The sequence below is a fragment of the Populus trichocarpa genome, chromosome 16 (genome assembly GCF_000002775.5).
Source record: "Populus trichocarpa isolate Nisqually-1 chromosome 16, P.trichocarpa_v4.1, whole genome shotgun sequence".
In the NCBI taxonomy this organism is placed as follows: domain Eukaryota; kingdom Viridiplantae; phylum Streptophyta; class Magnoliopsida; order Malpighiales; family Salicaceae; genus Populus; species Populus trichocarpa.
Window position 1 is genome coordinate 13,603,635 of NC_037300.2, and position 20,245 is coordinate 13,623,879.

Genomic DNA, 20,245 nt, shown 5'->3' on the forward strand with positions numbered 1-20,245 from the left:
AACTTTGAAAGGGGAGGAGGAAAGCGGCGACGGCGAGGGATTAAAAGGGGCAAGCTCGATAAATTAATTACAGGTTATACAATGGTTAACAAAAGACTATCGAAACATAAACCTGATAAAATACAAAGACGTGAACAAGTTGAACCCCTGCGTTTCAGGGGATGATAACCAGATTAGCAACCTCTGTTTGCAACGCTCTGAATTATGGAAAGACAAGGAGTGCTGCTTTTACAAATGAACAAAGGGATGGAAGGATCAATGAGCACACCAAAAGGAAAGGAAGATGAGGCGAGGAAAGAAGCTATTTACACACATTTTGCCCATGTGGCCATACCCATACCCATAGAAAAATTATTTGCCAAAGCCCCCTCCTGCAATATGCAGGACTTCTCACCATCTGACCCTTGGCACGGGAGGCTAATGAAATATGTAGCACAAGATTCAGGATGCCAAATCAATGTTTCAGCATGGAGGTGTTGGCATGGTAGATCATCACATCAGAAGATAAACTGAAGCCATGTACTAGCATCAGTGACATTAATGGATCATTCGTGTGCTTCTGCTGCTGCTGCTGCCGCCGCTGCCAAAATGACAACTTGGGTCGACTGGTAAAAAAAAATATGCTTTCATCTTGCTTGAGTGTTGTCATCGGCATAGATTGAGAATAGAGCATCAGTAGCACCAGCAGCAAGGAGTACTTGGTAAGGATGGAAGGTGAGGCAGCTTACAGGACTGATCTTCTGGCCCATGATGGTTAGGTGGTATGTAATGGAGTCTAATTGCTCACCATTTAGACTGAATAATTTAATAATTTGTTTTGCTGACCCGCTGGCAATAATAGGGGCATGCCTATGAACAGATAAAGCTGTGAGTGAGCCCCTGTGGGCCTTGATCGTGAGATAGGGATTCATAAGATTTCTCATATCCAGGAACTGCATGTCACCAGCCTGAGATGCACTGACAATCTGAAAGAAAACAAGAGAGAAGAAGTTCATGCATGGTGAGATGCAAATCCACCACCAGTATTGAAAAGTGCACTAGTTACCTTTCCAGGATCAAGCCCAGGTTGAAAGCCAATCCCCACAACTCTTACTACATTCTCAGTGTGTGGCCGACTAGCACAAACAAGCCTAGCATTAAGAGAGCACAACAGTTCAGCAGAAAGGAACGCAAAGTGCAACATCTTTTGAGTCTCTAATAAAGGTTACTGAATATTCTGATCTAAAATAAGATACATATTTCATCATAACCAACTATGCTAAAGATACTTAAACTTTAATTAAATGGTGTGGCAGCTTGTGACTAGGTTTTTATTTGTAATTTCATCAAGTGATCATGTCATTAAATGTACATTCCATTATTTGAAACAACTTTCCCTATCACAAATGCCACATTATTTAGTAATTAAAATTTTGTAAGAAGTTTTTGTACCCCTAGCATTAGGTTATAACAAAATCCCAAACAAGTTTCATCCATGTACAACCCCAAAACATCAGAAACCAGCATATATGTATTTAGAATTAGTATCATGTAAAAGGTAGCAACAGTATACAAGCATATCAATATTGTCAAAAACCTGTAAACATTAACACCATACCACAGCTAGAGGGACAATTTACAAGCAGAGCTTACATTTCACGTATCCGGACATCATAGAGTTTGACAGATCCATCCACAAAACCGGCAGCAAATTGACCTCCATGAACTTCAGAAGCAGACTACACAGATAAACATAAAAGATCTTTCAACATGATAGACAAGTTACCAATAATAACAGCAGATATTATACAAATTACCAAGTAGAAATGAAATAAAAGATTATTAAAGACAGACGCTCTAAACAATAGTACACAAAATTATGAGCATCCTTAAATTGGGACAAGATTGTTCTAATACAAACATAATCTTTGCCCATCACAAATTTTGGTATACATAGGAATTCAATTTGAAGGTGCTATTGAAAGATGTAGTCCCAAGAGAACCAATTCACTTTTATGCCAGGCAACTATGAAGGCTACCCTATTCCCAATGAGATTGATACAAATACAAAGAGAAGAAATGATACCTCCACAAAGCTTCTATCACTCTAGATAAAGGACAATAGTCCTATTGTCGAGCTGGAAAACAAGAGTGGAAGTATGAAGGACAACTACAGCGATGAAAACTACTGGGAGGGAGGTGAACTGTTTCTCCAGTATGGTTGGCTTACACCAAGAGTATAACACCTGGCCTGTCATTTTTCTTTCACCATGGGGGAATTGATCGTCCATATTCAAGATGGCATACCATATCTTCTATTATTACAAATTAGAATTATAATGGATGAAAGCAGAGGCAGGGTTAAATAGAAATTTATGTGCAACGCTTTTTGGTAAAACTGAAGCAATATACTCTCACAACCTCAGCAATTCCAGAAATAGAGGAAAGTTCGATCAGATGGAGTATAGGTATTGCGCATTTCTAATGCCCAAGTAAATGGGAGGAAAGTTGAAAAGAAATATTCTAGGAAACAAGATCCATGGAGCCAACTGCAGCTAGTTAGGATCAAAGGCTGGGTTTCATCCGGTCAGAAACAGTTTTCTACAAACCTTGGCAAGATTTCTTTATATTCTACAGTTTATGATGTCAGGGAAAAATCTCAGGCATGAATAGTTAATAGTTGAAAATTAACAATGGATGATAGTAAGTGATTGTTTTTGCCTTACAACCTGCTTTTCAAATTACTTTTCATCTTAAAAGGCATCAAATTGATGATTTTTTAGGTGTTTTTAGATGGTTTTGATGTGCAATGTCAAAAATAAAAAAACAATCTTAAAAAAACATAATTTTGATGCATTTTTAATTAGAAAACACCCTGAACCACAATACCAAACACACTGCAGACACCATTTACTGTCTCCAGCAACCATCATTGTCAGAAATGACACAAAAGGCATTTGTTAAAGCCCCATGAGACAATTACATATCAGCATAATAGGAACATGCATGATAACTTTTTTTTAGTGTTATTAGACTGCAATGCCAGCTGTAGTGTTATGTGAGTGCCTACCCAAACAAACAACTAAACAGTAAATAATCAGAAAGTGAGGGAAATGAGGAAGTACAAAACGCCATGACAATAACAAAAACTAAGTGACCCTTTTTTCCATTTGTGAATGAAATATATTCATGCTGTCAGAAGCTCTATCATTCTCCTTTCAAACGCACCTAAATCATTCCCGCATCATTGGGCACACCATAAACAAAAGAACAAAAGGATCTCTTTCAAAACCACACAACATTTTAAATTTGCAATTCTCACTAATAACTTTGGTCTGCTATTATTACAGTAGCAAAAGAATGATACTACTTTTCAAAACCCCAGGAAACAGAACTCACCATTGCTGAGACGCTGCAATCTGAAGACGAAGGAATGGAATGAATAAGCTGCTCTTTATCCAGGTCCCACAGCATGATGGATGATATCTCACCAGAAGCATACTAGTGATGCAACATTAAAATTGATGAAACTATTATGAACATCAAGTTATGAGTGTGAAAACATCACCTAAAGGTAATCTTAAGAGTGAGTATATACCAGATATCCTGATTGTTGTTGCCAGTCCACAACAGCATTCAAACTCCGCACACCGGGTTTATGACCTTGGATTGAAGAAAATGCAGTGACAAGCTTTTGCTTACCATACACAGTGTAGTCTTTCCAAATTCGTATATTTCCATCACCTACAGCAAAAACACGCACAGCAAAATGATTCCAGGCACTCGAATATCAGACCATTGTAGCCACCATGAAATGAATTTCTGATCGTAAAAATCATTACATGAAGCAACAAGAAGTAAACTGTCATCAAGCTCGTTTACAAGACACAGCTTAGAAATTCCCTTGTCTGGAAAATCATGATTGTCAAACCCATTGAGAAGGTTAGCTTCCTCATAATTCCATACCCTACAAAGAAACAAGCATCACACATCTCATAGACCAATACCAGAGATAAGATGAAAAACACCTGCCTATCACAATTCACCAAGGAAAAACAAAACAAAAACCATACTCCACCTTTTAGTGATTACCCAACGTCTTCCTGTTGTACCCCAACAGAATTTAGGTAGAACACATGCTGAATTTTTCTTACTAGATGGAAAAGGTAACGGAGTAAACAGGACTAAAGATGAATCTGAGTAATGCATGCAAGTTTTCCAACTATTTAAATCATGGCATCAAGCTATGCGGTAAATATGTGACCAAACTTGGCATGTCTTACTGATATACCCATGTTAAAATAACATTATATAAAAGAATTATTGACTAGAGACTGGCTTGCCTAATCCGTTCATTCTCATCAGCAGCAACCACAATTGGAGAGAAAGGCTGCAGCAAGGCTGTCTTTGTACCAGTTTCAAACTTCGTATCCAAATTAGCAATTCTATTTTTAAGGTTGCTACCAGCTGACCAGGAAAATGAAAATTTCATCAGCTCAAGCAAGAATTAAAACAAAAATAAATAAATAATAGATGAGAAAACAAATAGAAAGGCCCACAGGAGTGCTGGCACGTTGCAATGTGCTCCAGTGCATATTTTTCCCTCTCTTCTCTTCTAACTAATATTTCTTCAGTATCATCTGGCACAGTGAGAAGTGGCTTTGAGAAGTGACCACAACTCCATTTGTAGATGGTTGACTGAGGAAGTAAACTGCGTTCTGTGCCTCCAGAAGATGAAACAGAACCCAAAAGAGGATCTGCTAATCCTGAATCTGGAAAATTCATAAGGTGTGGCCTGAAATCCAAAGAACACACTCTACGCATTCCTGTTAAGTAACTTGGTCGAGGAGGGCTGACAGGAGGAGTTCTGAATGGTAGATGACCTATTGAAAAATTCCAAAAGTAAAGATTATAGAAGATCAAAAGTTGAAGGTGCAAATGAATAAGATGACAAAATCAATTGCTTATAGTGATACAGCACAGTAACAGTAAAAAGATTTAAAGAAACGAGTTACCTGCATTCATGTCAAACCAAGATGATGAACGAGTCATCCCAGCAACACTTGGATATGGAGATGAAGTTTTTGGATCACCAGGGCGTGGGCGCCCACTACTACCAGCAGAATTTACAGATTTTGTCACCACTTGCTCAATCCCAATAATAGACAGTACACTTCGACCAAGGCTTGCTATGCGTGGAGAAGGATCCTTGGCCAAAGTGCACATAGCTAGTACACACTGGGAATATAATGCATTATCTAGTGGCTTTGGCCTTGAATGGTTTACTGCCCCATTGCTAACAATGCCATTCAATATACCAGAATTGGAATGCTGAGATGAATCATCAGATAAAGGTGATCCATGCATGATTCCAGCTGTAGTAAGAGGACTACTAGTGGATACCCTTCCATCTCGAACCACAGATGGGTTGTCACTACCAACTCTTGTCAAAGGGCCAATTTGAGATGAAACAATACTTGCATGTGGCACATGCTGATTTGGGTTGATGTATCCGCTACCTGTAGCTTTTATATGGACCAAAGAAGGTAATGAATTGAGCAGAGAATTAGACTGAGGTTTCCAATATGAGGCAGCAATTGACTTGAGGTGCTGTTTGTGGCCAAATGCAAAGCGTGCCAGAGCTGAACAAAGACAACTGAATTCACTCAAGATTCAATATTGTAATCCCAAGAAGTCACTAAACAAACATGAAACAGAACAAAAAAAAAGAAACTGAATTCACTCAAGATTCACTATTGTAATCCCAATAAGTCACTAAACAAACATGAAACAGAACACAAAAAAGAATTGACTGCCCCATACATCGATACCCCTACACATGCCCCAGTGTAGGTAAAGAGATAAAGTGGACATGACAAGGCAAAAAGGTGCCACTCAACATTGCTTTTCGAGAGAGAAAAGTCATGATAGGTTTTACTGTAAAGTAGCAAGTGCAAAAATGTCACTGTGTTTTCAAGTACAGAAACATACAACATTGACATGACAAAGATTGCTTTCAACTTGATTAATTTTTTCATATGAACTTGGCTACATAATAGATTGAAACAATACAGGAGGCACTGAAACGTTAACAGTCATGAATATATAAGCATTAAGTAGATCTGTGAGCAAAGCAAGAGGATGCAAGCCCAGGATCGTCCAGGCTTGTGAGTACACTTCACTGGCTTTGGATAATGTAATATATATATATATATATATATAAGCCCTCAAGATTTTACTTCGGCCGCCAAGAGAAAAACATTTTCCCATGAAGCAGATAAAAACCTAGATTAGGAGGCAGAAAAATGAGAAGAGTAGGTCGCCTTTTCAGGTATTCATTTGGCAACTGAAATGTTAACCATGTCACCAGCAATAGTTGATATTGTTAACCTGCTCCCTACTGAATCATGCATGATAATTGTAATTGAAAGCATATTCATAAAAAGAAAGAAAAATGATCCATCAAGTATAGAAATACGAATTGATAGTTATCACATACCTACAGCAACCTCTGCCCTAACCAGTGGACTTCCATCTGACACAACGCTTAATAGACTTCTAATAATACTAACTTCAGCTCTAACTTTTTCATCATCATCACACTCATCATCTCCATGAACACCATCTCTGCAGACATCACCGCCAACATCAAGCAAGGTGGCCAGTGCAAATGCAGCAGAAGCCCTAACCTGAAATGAATGGCTTCTGTATTAAGAGGCTTAATAAATAAGCAAACTCAATAAGAACTGCGAAGGAAAACAAACTAATTAAGAGGTAAACCTCTGGTTGGGGCACCAACAGTAGAGGAGCATATATGGCAGGGGCATCAGCCTGCAAACCTAGCATCTGAGCCTCTGTGAAATCTTCCCACAGCTTTCCCAGGCAGAGGCAAAGCCACTGAAGAAACAAAGGTTCAGTTTGTGCATCAATTGGCACTGATCCTCGTAAGTGCCTCAAGCACACATGAATTAAACCAGCTTCAATACAGGCTTCCTGGCCCCGTCTGTGCCCATCAACAATAACAGCCAAAACAAATGCAGCCATTGCCCGCTGTTCTGGATATGCTTCCAAGCTATCGAGAAACCTAATAAAATATGTATGTCCCCCATCCTTGACAAGGTCAACCTGGCATGACTGAGAACCACAAAATGGAACTTCATAAGTACTTTTATAGAAATGATTAGAGTAGAAGGTAAGTAATTCTGACAGGGGTTAAATTTACAAGGTAAAGTTTTTGAAAAAAGAATAATAGCCACAAGAAGATTTCAAGACAGGCTCATGAAATATAATTTCTTATAGCGGTAAAATTGCCAGCCTAAGCAATTCTTTGAGCAATAATATCACTTTTGTACTCTTTATGGGTTGGGAAAACATCATTTTAGCAATGCAAGATGTATTTTAGGGACATCAATATTATTACATCTTGTATCAATTGACAATATTGATTTAGTAATAATGCCCCAAAGGCAAAAACTCTCTATGTATTTTAAAGTTTCTTGGTAGCTAGTATACCTTTTGATAATTATGTGCATCACTAGAAATGATCATTTGCCGCCTTTCAACTTATGCCAACCAGTTTTACAATATATATAATGCAAGTAAAGAATATTATACTCCAATAACTCCACAAGAGACCAAGAACATTCAAAATGTTGTCTCATATGCCACCATACATGCAACGAATTTGTCAAAAAGCTGAAGTTAAAAATTTACCTTATCAAGTGCTAGAATTTTTGTCCATATGAATACAAGAATTTGCCTTAGTTCTGGTGTTGTTGTTTGCAACAGCTTCAAAACATATGGAAATATTCCAACAGATAAAGCCTAGAAAAACCAAACCCGTTCAATAACTTCGTAATAATAAAATTCCAACCGATGCGCCCTTGTTCAAAAAAGAAAAATCACTAGAACCAAAGAATTCAACAGCAAGTACCAGATCTACTGCCCAAAGTCCCATATCAAGGAATCTCCCCAGAAGGACCAGTGCCCGGAACCGATGGCTTTGACTAAGCAGAACCTGTAGATAAATAAGTAAGAGATGTCATCATATAAAATGTTAATGACTAAAAAACAGAATAAAAGAAATAGACTTTAGCTAAGACGGGCACAAATATGGATAAAATCAAACCTAATATAAAAGCATTTTACAAGTTTATTTTTCATAATTACAAACTTAAGGGAAAGCTACTTATGATTTTCTTGAAACTAACATGGGCTAAGTGTCACACACCTGAAGAACAATAGGTAACTGCTCAGGTGGCTTCTTATGTTCAGAGCCATGGTCCAACCACACCTCAAAAGCTGTCAGTTGTTCAGTAAAAAAAGGACTCGGCTGAAAAAAAGAACATGTTGCTTAGACACGGTAAATCTTTATGCCTTGGATGGACAACAGGTAATAACATTAACAAGTAAAATAAAAAAGATAGTAGTCTTCCAAAAGCATATGATAATTATGCCGAAGGCAATTTCATTACATTTCAGTGTAACATAGTACCAAGAAAACCAATGAAACACACCTGGAATTCTGAATTAGGGTCCTCGACCATAGATGGAAGCTGTGAGAGGCAAATTTCAGCAGCCATATCCCATGCATCCCTGCATTGAACCTTAGTGAAATAGTGATAAATGGATAAACAAACACACCGCAGAATTAACAAAATGAGCATCTCCTCCAGTACCACATATGATGCTGATGGGTTGGTGGCAACATTGGGTGAGAAATCGGCGAACAATTTGCCGAACGCATAATTCTTTCAGCAAGTAAGAAATTTCTGAACAGACTGGCAACTAACAAATCTTGTCTGAACAACTTCTGAAAAAGATCTGCAGGGTAAATTTAAGCGTCAGCTATGTACCAAAGTGCACAGATGACAAATCGAAAAGGCATTATTTACTCAGAAGCAGCTACCACGGGGAAGAACATTCCAAGCAATAGTGTCTGTCACTGCAGTAAAGATCCAGTTCAATTCTCCCAGAAGTGTTTTACGATCATTTTGCCGGCCAGGAATTTTATCAATTAATGAGTAGTCAAGAGAGTCACAAAGAAGTGAACGTCTGTAAAACCTGCGGTGCAGGGATCAAAATAACCAAATGATTAACAAGTACATAAAACAAAAATCATCAATGACCACAAATTCAGGTATGAACCACATGAAAACTGCAAATATCAAGACAACTTGATATAGTGCGCACTTAGATATTCCTTACAAAGCCAACAAACAACAAAATAATACAGGGCAATCACAGGCAATAACAAAATGTAATTATGCACAGAGCAACATGGAAATCCTTTTCCAAAAGCCGGGAAGCTGCTATATGAAAGGAAAAGAAATGATGAATTATAACAATCAAAACTAAACCAAACAAAGGCACCAGCCTGACCATTTCAATGCCATCTTGATAGGAGTGGTGAGGCATGAAGTGAACACATCAGCTGGAAATTCATCACTTTGTGGCAAAGTCTCATGTGCTTCACAGGCTGCGAGCAGAATGCAATTGCTCACAGACCCAGCAGAGCCAGAAGCACTCCAGTCATGAAGCTATTTAAAGAAAAGAAACAGCAATAATAGTAATCAGACCACTAAAATTGTGGAATCAAATTTTATGAACAGCAGTGAATGGATACACAGTAAGAAATTTTATATGAGCACAATTGCCGAATACCTCTAGAAATGCATTGACTATCATCCCAGCAGCAGAGCAGTCAAAAACATAGATTGATGGTGTTCTTAGCCAGGAATCAAGATCACTGATTGGCAAGGGAATATATTGTGTATAGCTCTGAACCAGTCCAAAGGTGAAAGAGTTTTAGCATGTTACATATAAAACTGTTTAGAAAGAGGATTGAAGCAGTGAAATGCAGAAACTCGTCAGCTAAAGGAGTAAAAAGAAATACCTTATTGAAAAGCCAGATTTCACCATTAGCAGTTGGCTTTGGAACACCGTGCCCATTGTAATGAAACAGAACTCTCTCGGACTTGGCATGTTTTCGGCATGTATTACATAGTTTCTTCACTTCATCAACTGTGGGATCAAGTTGAATCTTGTAGCGAGCCTGGTCATTGAGAAACAACGTAAATACAAATGAAACTATAGAGATAATTCAAAGTAAAAGGTACTTGTCAAGAATTTCCTCACCTTAGGTTGCCACCTTTCATACTGAATGCTCAAGCTTTTTCCAATTGTTTCAAGAGCTTTTTGAGGTGCCATTGAAAATGGATCTGTCAAAAAAGAAGGAGATTGTAAACTAAAAAAGGAGGATTTAAATTCATATATAAAAAAAAAAATTGTTCTTAGCACTCTTAATAATGCTTCACTTGATTGCCAAAATGATAAGATGATAGGTAAGTAAACTGGATGTAAAGTATGTGTTGCAAAATTCAGAAAGCTCCCAGATTCTAGAACTTTGCTTCCTTTCATACAATCAAAACATTACAATCATATGAGTAATGAGTCCAATGGTAACATAAATAATCAAACAATAGTGACAGAGTTGAGCACCACACAGCAGTTTCCTAAAACAAGTTTAAAAACCGCATGATTCAAACATCAAAACAAAAGCTAAAGTGAAAGCAGCACAGAATATGAGTAGAGAGAAGGCAAAAATTTAAAACTAATAAGAGAGAATCAGCAGCTAACACTGCACCTATCCAGCATTCCATTCTGGCACAGGGGGATATCTTTATTACATCCGGAGGATCAACACTGATGTTTAAACATAAAACTAGAGCTACATAACCAGTCTTCATCTGCAAAAAAAGTTGAGAGCTAAATCAAAAGACAAACACATGTAAGCATATAACTCCTAAGCATATAGAACAAAAATTTATCACAGTAGCACAACATGGAGATGATAAAAAAAATGACTAAGTAGAAAAGATGTGATTAATTATATATTACCATCAAAGCCCTTCTCAATAAAAGAAAAATATTCAATACAAAGAACAGAACTTTTGTGAACAGCATAATCTGAGGCAACAACATCCCCAATGTGTAACAACTAAATGCATAAAAAAAATTCCCTACTTACTAACCCATTCAATATTTTCTTACAAGAAGCTATTTTCAGAGGACATGATTTATTGTTTTTGCAAAATCATTTTCTTCTAATCCTTCCAAGCGATAGAAACAGTACCCTATTCTTAATAAGCACACATGTGTCATTCACAAGATTTCATGGCATTTGCCAAAATTTATGGCAATCCCAAAGAAAAAAGGTGGCCAGCCCTGTGAAAATCTTAAAGCATTTGCCAAAATTAGGACAATCATTGTACCCTATCATCCAATCTTAGCACAATGTTAAGCTTGGACTGTTGCCTTCTAGAAAATTTTCATTTTTTTTCCCAAGACAATAAACAGTGCCACAAAAGAAATCAATTAGTACTTTTTTAGCTCAAAAGCACTAATGCCAAGCATGTTAATTTACCAGCAGACATTCAGTTATGCATGGCATGCACAACAGATGGTTGCATGGGCAATATGACAAACCTCATTGCAGTATTGAAATCTCATTAGCCATTTGAAAGTTAAATGAAGACTTTTTCATCCAAAGTAAAATGTAATGGAGAGCTAAATCATGAAGACAGCGACCCTTAAATTTCCTCAGCTGACTTTGTTTCAAAATCTCACAATGCTCCATACTCGTCAGAGGTCGCATGATCTTTATTTCCGCTACTTTCGACCACTTCAACATTTCTACACCCAAATTCCCCTTACTTGATTGTTAAGCTAATACAAAGTCACGCATTTGATGGCATAAACTTTTTACCAATACAGCAAAATCCTAATCAGTACTTCTCTATAGACTACACTTCATTTCTAGGGATGCCATGTTAAAATTCCCAGGTCCTGAAGACAATCCTCTATGAAACAAGAACCAAAATCATCAAGTGCCACAATTTATATTTACATTGAATCAAAACCCCTTCAAAACCCCAAAAGGAACACATTTTCCGGTGATCACACAACAATCATTTACAGGTCTGCACAACCCAAACAAAAATCCCATCTCCCCTCAACAGTTCCATTCTGTATCACACAACTATTTTCTCAAAAAGGCCTTTTCAATTAATAACTACACAAACAAACCTAAACGACCAAATTCGCTTCAAAATCATAAATCCACCCAAAAAACGACCTAACCAAAAAAACCCTAAAAAACCAACAACTCATCCACATTCAATCAAACACTAAATTTCAACAACACGGCATCTTACTCTGTCCTTTGGCCGCCATTTTGAAACAGGTCCACTATCAGACGGACCAGTAGGCACTGAAGCTTCAAATGCCTCATGTCTAAGCTCACTCAAAACAGCACTCTGAGGCAAATACGCCATACTAGTCGTCGTCGCGGCTGTACTTCCTGTCGTCGCATTGCCCCCGCCGTAATTACTAGTGCTAGCAATATCAGAATCTCTATCTCTATTATTATTGATGCTGCTGCTGCTGCTATTATGATTAGAATCACTGTTATTATCTCTTCTTGCTGAATCAAGAGCGTCGTCTCCGTGACTTGACGGAAAATCATCGTAATGGTTGGAAATCAAAGCAACTGATGATTGTGAGGAGAGTCTTGACGCCGTTAAATCTCCCAATGCCATCCAAATCCCTAAAAAACAAGAATAGCATGTACAGATTTTTTTAGGAAATGGAGATTTGTTTTCGAAACCCTAGCTTTCGGAAGTGATGAAACGATATCGTTTTTGGAATCAGGAGAGAGAGTGGGAGTTTTTGCGGCGGTGGTGTGTATTTACAGAGGGAGGGGAGGGGGTTAATCAACGAAACCGCTGAACCAGCGGCGCATGGAGATGCGTAGGAGAGAAGAGAGAGAATCCAGCTCGGTGGTGTGGTGGTGGAGGATGGTCGTGGTTGTCACTGCGGTGGTTGCGGTGGTGGAGGAGGAGGGGGGCGCGCATAGAGCAGTGTGGAGGCGCAACGAGAGAGGAGAGGGGGGCAGAAATGAAGTGAAAAACGGAGAAAAGAGGGTGTAGAGAGAAATAGGATTTTTGTCTGGCAAGTGAGGGTGTGTATTGGTGTATTTTAAATTGTTAATTTTATTTTAATTATTTATGTTTTTTAATATAAGCTAACTAATTTAGTTATTTTGTTTGAATTATGACTGATATAAAATAAGTATGGAGTTTAGAATTGTTTTATAGTTCTATCGCTGATGTGGTTTTTTATTTTCAGTTTGTGGATGAATTTTACCTTCTTTTTTTAATGTATGTATATAAGAGTTAGATAGAATTGATTTTATATATATATATATATATAAAGATACATGGATTTTTTTATTGAAAATATAAAAATAAAAATATGGATATAAAATAATTTTATCTCCGAAATTTTGTATGCTTTTAGAGCCCGTTTGAAAACGCGGGCCAACCCGCGTTTCCAAAAAATTTAATTTTTTTTGTTAAAAATTAATTTTTTTGTATATTTTTAATTTTTTTGATGCGGTGATTTTAAAAATAATTTTTAAAAAATAAAAAAATATTATTTTGATATATTTTGACATAAAAAATACTTTAAAAAACAACTGTAACTATATTTTTAAACATACTCTCAAATAGAAGCGCTCAGAGATAGCGCTTCATGTTATTTTTATTATTGTTGTTTTTTATCTTCAAAACAGTATAAGAAGATTGATTTTTTATGTTTTTTTAAAAGAAGAATTTTAGAATTAATTATGCCGAGATATTTCTTATTAAATTCAAGTTAAATGCTAGAGAGATCTATGATGTATGAGATAGTGGGTTTGGTGAAGGTATATTTGGCGTCATTCGAATTGCAAGCACGAGTTGCTAATTGAAGAACATTATTGCAAGTTGTTTGAGATTAATTTTAGGAAAAGAATTTAATCTCTACACGTGAAAATATTGAATGGTGTCTTGAGAGTGTGAGAGGAATTAGGAGGGAAATTAGGTTTAGGGATTAGGCAACTAGCAAATCAAAACGGAAAGCATTAATTCCGAATTCATTTTTGCCAATATTCTGTTAATTTGGGGTAAAGATTAATATTAAAGTTTATTTAAAGAAAATAACTATCTTGGTAATTGAAAAGGAAATAGTACCACGAAAGAGAAGCCATTGACCAATCAGTGCTGCCATGGCAATAGCCAGCCAGCTAAGCTATTGTACATGCGTGTACATTAAGGTGTCCTTGAAGGTTGATACCCCCATTTCAAGTATCAGGAATGAAAAACTATCTAGATAGTGGTATAGTGGTAAAAATTTAGGATTAAAAGGTTTATTTTCTTTGTGATTTTAGGTTTGAGCCATGTAGTTGCTCATATAATAGCTACCGGAGGCTTACATAGTTGTTAAATTTAGAGCCCATAGGATTAATTGAGGTACACACAAGCTGGCCCGAACAATCATATTAAACTAAAAAAAAAAAAAGAGTAGCAGGAATGAAATGATGTACCCAGTGGGGCATTTGTGTTGCTAGAATGAATGCTGTCAAACAATATTGAATATGGAATATGATTGGAGCTATTTTTTAAAATATTTTTTATTAAAATAATATATTTTTAAAATTAGTATATTAAAAAAAAATTCAAATATTAAAATAATTCAAATTTTTCTTTAAAAAAATATGCTTAACCTCAATTCAAACGAGTATTTAATGGTAAAAGACTTAAGTTATGAGTTAGAAAAATTAATTTGGGTTGATTGAATTAATTTAAAATAATATTATTTTATTTTTTTATATTTTTTATATTTTTAAATTGTTTTAAGGTGTTAATATTAAAAATAAATTTTAAAAAATAAAAAATTATTATTTTAATATTTTTAAATAAAAAAATATTTTAAAAAACAATTTATATCACAATTTCAACCATATTCTTTACATGTTATAAAATCATTATCAAAATCTCTAGGATGTCGTTGTTCTTCCTGATTGATGTGATTCGTGATGAGTACAAGAGCTAATCCCATTTCTGCATGTGGTGCTATTTTAGGTGCTAAAACTGAAACACAGAAAAAGGGAGAGGCGGACATGGAAAGGAGAAGCATGTGCAAAACTAGGTTCTACATTTGCCAAAATACCAATAAATTCTAGTAAATTTTCCGAATTTACTTCCTTAAAAAACTCATGCGTTTTAATGAGATTATTTAGAAAATAAATTTGAGAAAAATAAATTCGGTAATTCATCTATTTTTTAGGAGAAAAAAAAACATGAAACAACAATGATAGAGCTGTTTTTCTTTTACTCCGTAAAACGATTTTTTTCTAAGAGTGTTTTGGCTGAAACTACAAATATGATAGGAAACACGTTCCACAACAATTAATTATAGTTATTAAATTTATATAGCCTAGTAAGATGATCTAATAACTCGAAACTTAAACCGAATCAAGTTTTTTAAAAAAACTGAGATGAATTTTGATCTCGTTAAATTTAAGTGACCTAAAGGTCAATTTATAAATTAATCGACTCAACTAGAAAGTTTTTTTTTAATTTTTATCCAAATTTTATTTTTTAAACAAAAATGAATAGATGTTGTTTTGGGTCGACTTGATAAACTTATAACCCGAGTGTTAGATTGGTTCAAACCCCGTATTGGATTTGATAACTATGTATTTAATTAGTATATTGTATATTTGATAATGTAGTGGAGATACTTTTACAAAAGTATTTCTCAAACGAAAAGGCATTAAAAAATACATTTTTCATATGTTTTTTATTTATTATATACATCAATATATCAAAAATCATCTAGAAAATATTAATTTGATATTTTTTCATATAAAAAAACACTTTAAAAACATGTAAAACCAAAAAAAAAAAAAAACACCTTGAAATATCAAGATAGAGTGAAGTTTTCCTACTCCGATATGTTTTCAACAAAAGACATGATGCCTCGTCCGACCAAAATAGACAACCTCGCAACTTCGTCTCTAATGTCAACTTTTTGTTTACTCAAGCAACGCTCTCAATCATTTTTGGTAAACGTTAAGCGCCTTCCTTGCCATATTACGAATCCTATGATCATTACATTAGAGAAGCAGATTTTCTATGTTACAATGGATATAAGGCGTTGAAAAGTGTTGAAATTAACCTTAAATATCATGGATGTGAGAGTATAATTTTGCTGCTGAACCACCTCTCATGGCTTCTGATGTCATCCTCCACCGTCATCTCTGCTATTGAAAATCTTTTTCCGTCACCCCCGTCTAATTTATTTTCTTGAAATTAAACCTTGGAGTTAAAATTCTTTTATAATAAATGACAAGGTTCAAGTCTTTTTTTAAAAAAAAAACGGTGCCCCGCCTCTATATTTCACCCGATATTTATTTCATATATTATCATCGTATACTAGCTGTTTTTATTTGAAAGGTGTGAGAGGTTATAAAGCAGTAAGATAATATTATAAATGCATTGAGTACAAAACTTTTTTAGCTAGCAATCACTTAATTATTTATTTTTATATTTTAAATAAATATTTTTTATGTGAACAATTATATTTTTACTAAAAGTAAGAACACAACCTATTTCATATGGTAAAAACATTGTGGATTATACTAGTTAAATTATCATTTTGCCATTCATCGAAAAAACAAGGAGTGTAGATGAGTATTTTCACGAGAGTCATTTGTCGTTCTAAGATTGTTTAGGGTATCTCAGTCTTTTTATAATTTTTTAACCAGTGAAATTGCTTAGTTACCCTTAAAAGCCGATAAAAGTAACTTTGGCCGGGGGGTTTTTCCGACAATTCCTTTTGCTATGTATAGTGTGATTACTCTATTATCTTTGAAGCACAAAAATTATTAGGCTTGACTTCAAGGGTATATTAGTTATTTAATGTTGGCTTTTTCAGCAATACTTATATGATCACAGGGTCATTTGATAATTTAATTAATAAAAAAATAATAAATAAAAGGAAAAGTTTGAATGCGTTAGCGAGCAAGTGACCCCGTCATCTTCAGGTGACGTGTGTGGTAGCTCACAAAGGTGAAAAATAGGCTTTCTTTGTATTTTTTGATTCACAACGGTGAGATAAACCTTCCAAGGTAGAGCGGTTTGGCAGCGACTGGCTTTTTTTTTCTTTTCTCTTTCTTTCTTGGTTTTCATACTTGCCCTTGCAACATTTCACAACAACCATTCAATTTTGTTTTTCCCAGGATTTGGATCCTGTTCTTTCAATTGATTTTTTTAAAAAATAATTAATTAATAGAATTGATTTTTTAAAAAAATAATTAATTTATAGAATTTATTTTTTTATTTCATCCTCCGTCAATTTTTTTCATTTTAGATTCAGTCCTTATTCTTTTTTATTTCTATTTATTTTATTATTGATAGTTTTTAGAATTATTGTTTTATATAATTTCATCCTCCTTCATTATATTTACATATCAGATTTTATCCTCATTATTTTGATTGTTGCTTTTTTAAAAAACAAATTTGTAGGTTTTTAAGATTGATTTTTTTTTTTCAATTTCAACATTAAATTGAGTTTTTTGATTGACGTCTAGGATTTATCGGTTTGTGAATTTGAGAGATTAATTCAGGTTTAAGAGATCCATCTCTGTTCATTTGTTGGTTTTTCTTTTCTTTTTTTAAACTAATATTTTTTAATTTCATCAATTGATATTTCATTTAATTGGATATTGGGCTCCGTAATTTTTTTTTTGTGTAGGATTTTTCACTGCTCTTAAAAACAAGTTGGGTTGTCTAGAGTTTTTTTTTATTGGATTTAGCTTTTTTTAATTAAATTATATTAATTTCTCAATATTTATTTTTAAAGATATATCGTCCAATATGTCATCATTTTCATATATTTAAACATTTTTTTAAGGTAGGGAAAAAATTAGTTAGCCCGTAGGGTAGCGTGAGGTAAAAGATCATTTTTTTTCTTTTTTTTAGATCATGTTTTTTTTTATTTTATCCTTCATCATTTAATTTATTTGGATATTGGGCTTATTTTTTTTTGTTTTTAATATGATTCTTCACTAATTTTGAAAATAACATGGGTTATTTTGAATTTTTTTATTTATCATTAATTATTATTTTTTTAATCATATTATTAAATTAACTCAACTTAATGAATCCAGTCAGATCAATTACCTGAATCTCGATTTTTTCTTTCTTCTTTAAAAACAATGGTTCGAGATAAGTCATTGCATGGGCCACCATTCTAGTTTAACACGAGCTATTTTTTAAGAATTATTTTTTTAATTGATTTTTTTTTATTTCATGTCTTCAATATTTAGTTAATTTGAATTGGAGTTTCTAATTTGTCTTGATTTTGATTCCATGATGTAGGTTCAAGCACTATATTGAGAGTTTCATGGGTTGAATATTATTAGCATCTCAATAAATTTTTTTTAAAATATTTATATTAAAAATTCTTTGTTCATTATATATTGAACTTTTGACTTCTTGGTATTTTTATATTTTTTATAAGGTTATGAAAAAAATCTGACTTGCAATGCTGAATCTGAAAACTAATAATTGCTAGATCGCAACTATCATAATTAGAGAGAAACTAGCAAAATAATAAATAAATCAACTTAACAATTTGTGGTTGTTTAATTATCAGAAGTAGATAACATTTATTTCTTTTTTAACATAATAACGTATCTTTAGTAATTTTATAGTAATATTAGCAACTAGTTGCTAATAATTGATTAAATTATTGAATGATAAGATTAACTACTAAGATTAAATAAATAAAATCAGGGAAAAGCTAAGGATGTCGACTATTAAGCATTATGTGAAAGCATTTATCAGACTTCATTTATTGTTGAATTGTTTTAGAAAAGAGAAATAAAAACCAAATATTCAAATAAAAACCAATGCTATTAATAAAATACATTAAGTAATTGTTATTTAATGGGTTTTTTTTCACAATAAATTCTAAACACAAGGTGAAACCGTGAATTGATTAAAAATATTAAACGACTCTTATTAAGTGTTTTAAAAATATATGATTTTTCATGTTTGAGTCATGTGGTTACTAATATGATGGTTATTGGAGGTTAATATGGTCGTTAACTTCAGAGCCCGCGGGATTACTCGAAGTGTACACAAACTGACCCGGACACCCATGTTAATAAGATAAAAAACAACACCAGGACCGTATATTATTTATAGTCCATAACTCTAAAGCATAATGACTTCAAATAACCATGGGAATTATCATTTCAGTTATAATATTATTTTTTTGTTCGTTGGAATTTATTACCTTAGTCCTCAAGCTACATTAAAAAAAAAAAGTAACCATGATGTACACTTCAATTTATTATTATTATTTTTTTGTCATTTAAATATACACCATATATTACAGCCACGCAATAACGAGCAGTCTGTCCATTTCCTAAATTCCCTCCCTCTTTCGTGCAAGTGGGATCTGATTAAAATAATCCTACATTATTATCTTAGCTAAGTTCATCAATTAGTTTGTATTTGTCATGATAATAACTTTCCCATACAAAAAACTTATAATATGAATTAATTAATTAAATATTTTTTAAAATATAAAACACAATTTTAACCACATCACGACTCGAGCCAGCTAAAGTTAGCCTTTTTTCACTACTCAAGGCCATGATTATGAATTTTTCTAACTACAGCAGTTTAACTTTGGTAAGCAATCTTAATATGATAAATTTGGCTTCAATTTCTTTGATGGATGTGTTCAATGTTTTGTCTAAAAATATTCAAAAGGAGTTTTGAAGGCGTAGAACACCTCCATTCCGATGCCCAATCCAAAGCAAAGCACTAATGAAGGAATGATCAAAGATTCATGATTTTAACCCACAAATGGATATGCCCATAAGAACCAACAAAAAAAGCATATGCCATGACATGTGTGTTGTGACATCATAAGGGTCTTAATCAAACAGTGCATGCAAAGTTAAAAATCAATGATTAAGCACTTGATTTCAATGCTAATCTCTAATTAACCAAACCCTAATCTCACAGCACTTAGCTTGTACAGACCGTCCACGTGTCTCATCTCATGCCCATGGCTTGTGTTGGGCAGTCACATTTCAGGTAGCTTACAGAGAAATCTCAAGTTGTGCTTAATTTATCACAAGTGATGGAGAGCATGACAATAACATGTAATAAACTTGTAATTTTCTTGATTAGGACAAGTGAATCAAAGGGGAGATTTGGAAATATCAAGTGGGGGGGGGAGAGCAAATCATGTCGTGCAAAAAACATATGCATTGAAAGGACAAATTTATTTGGGAAAAAATAAAAAAAATTAAAGGCACCTCTCAGCTTCATGGGTCAAATCATTTGTAGTCTCCCAAGTT

The 20,245-nt window shown here is 34.2% G+C and overlaps 1 protein-coding gene across 2 annotated transcripts; it reads right to left on the bottom strand.

Annotated features, from left to right (window-relative positions):
• Nucleotides 1-37: 37 nt before the first annotated feature.
• Nucleotides 38-12,985, bottom strand: LOC7460425 (regulatory-associated protein of TOR 1). Of its 2 annotated transcripts, none has more exons than XM_024587155.2 (23): nt 12,195-12,985; nt 10,625-10,727; nt 10,117-10,199; nt 9,875-10,033; nt 9,643-9,759; nt 9,361-9,518; nt 8,888-9,042; nt 8,658-8,802; nt 8,496-8,574; nt 8,210-8,311; nt 7,913-7,996; nt 7,693-7,803; nt 6,760-7,113; nt 6,479-6,668; nt 4,995-5,621; nt 4,539-4,862; nt 4,323-4,446; nt 3,822-3,946; nt 3,578-3,723; nt 3,379-3,480; nt 1,633-1,718; nt 1,046-1,130; nt 38-965 (listed from the first exon to the last, which is right to left on the bottom strand). In XM_024587155.2, the coding sequence occupies exons 1-23, from the start codon at nt 12,576-12,578 to the stop codon at nt 627-629; spliced, it is 4,182 nt and encodes a 1,393-aa protein (XP_024442923.1). In that variant the 5' UTR covers nt 12,579-12,985; the 3' UTR covers nt 38-626. The 2 variants fall into 2 exon arrangements, with proteins under 2 accessions (XP_024442923.1, XP_024442924.1); XM_024587156.2 differs by lacking the exon at nt 12,195-12,985 and adding an exon at nt 11,467-12,180.
• Between the last annotated feature and the right edge of the window lie 7,260 nt (nt 12,986-20,245).

Bases quoted from the DNA above. Each gene is read 5' to 3' on its own strand.
- LOC7460425 (XM_024587155.2), bottom strand. From the start codon at position 12,578: ATGGCATTGGGAGATTTAACGGCGTCAAGACTCTCCTCACAATCATCA. The intron at 10,200-10,624 runs GTGCAGTGTTAG...CTTTTTTGACAG, and splicing joins CAGAATGGAATGCTGGATAG to ATCCATTTTCAATGGCACCT. The intron at 9,043-9,360 runs GTCAGGCTGGTG...CCTGCACCGCAG, and splicing joins ATCAAGATGGCATTGAAATG to GTTTTACAGACGTTCACTTC.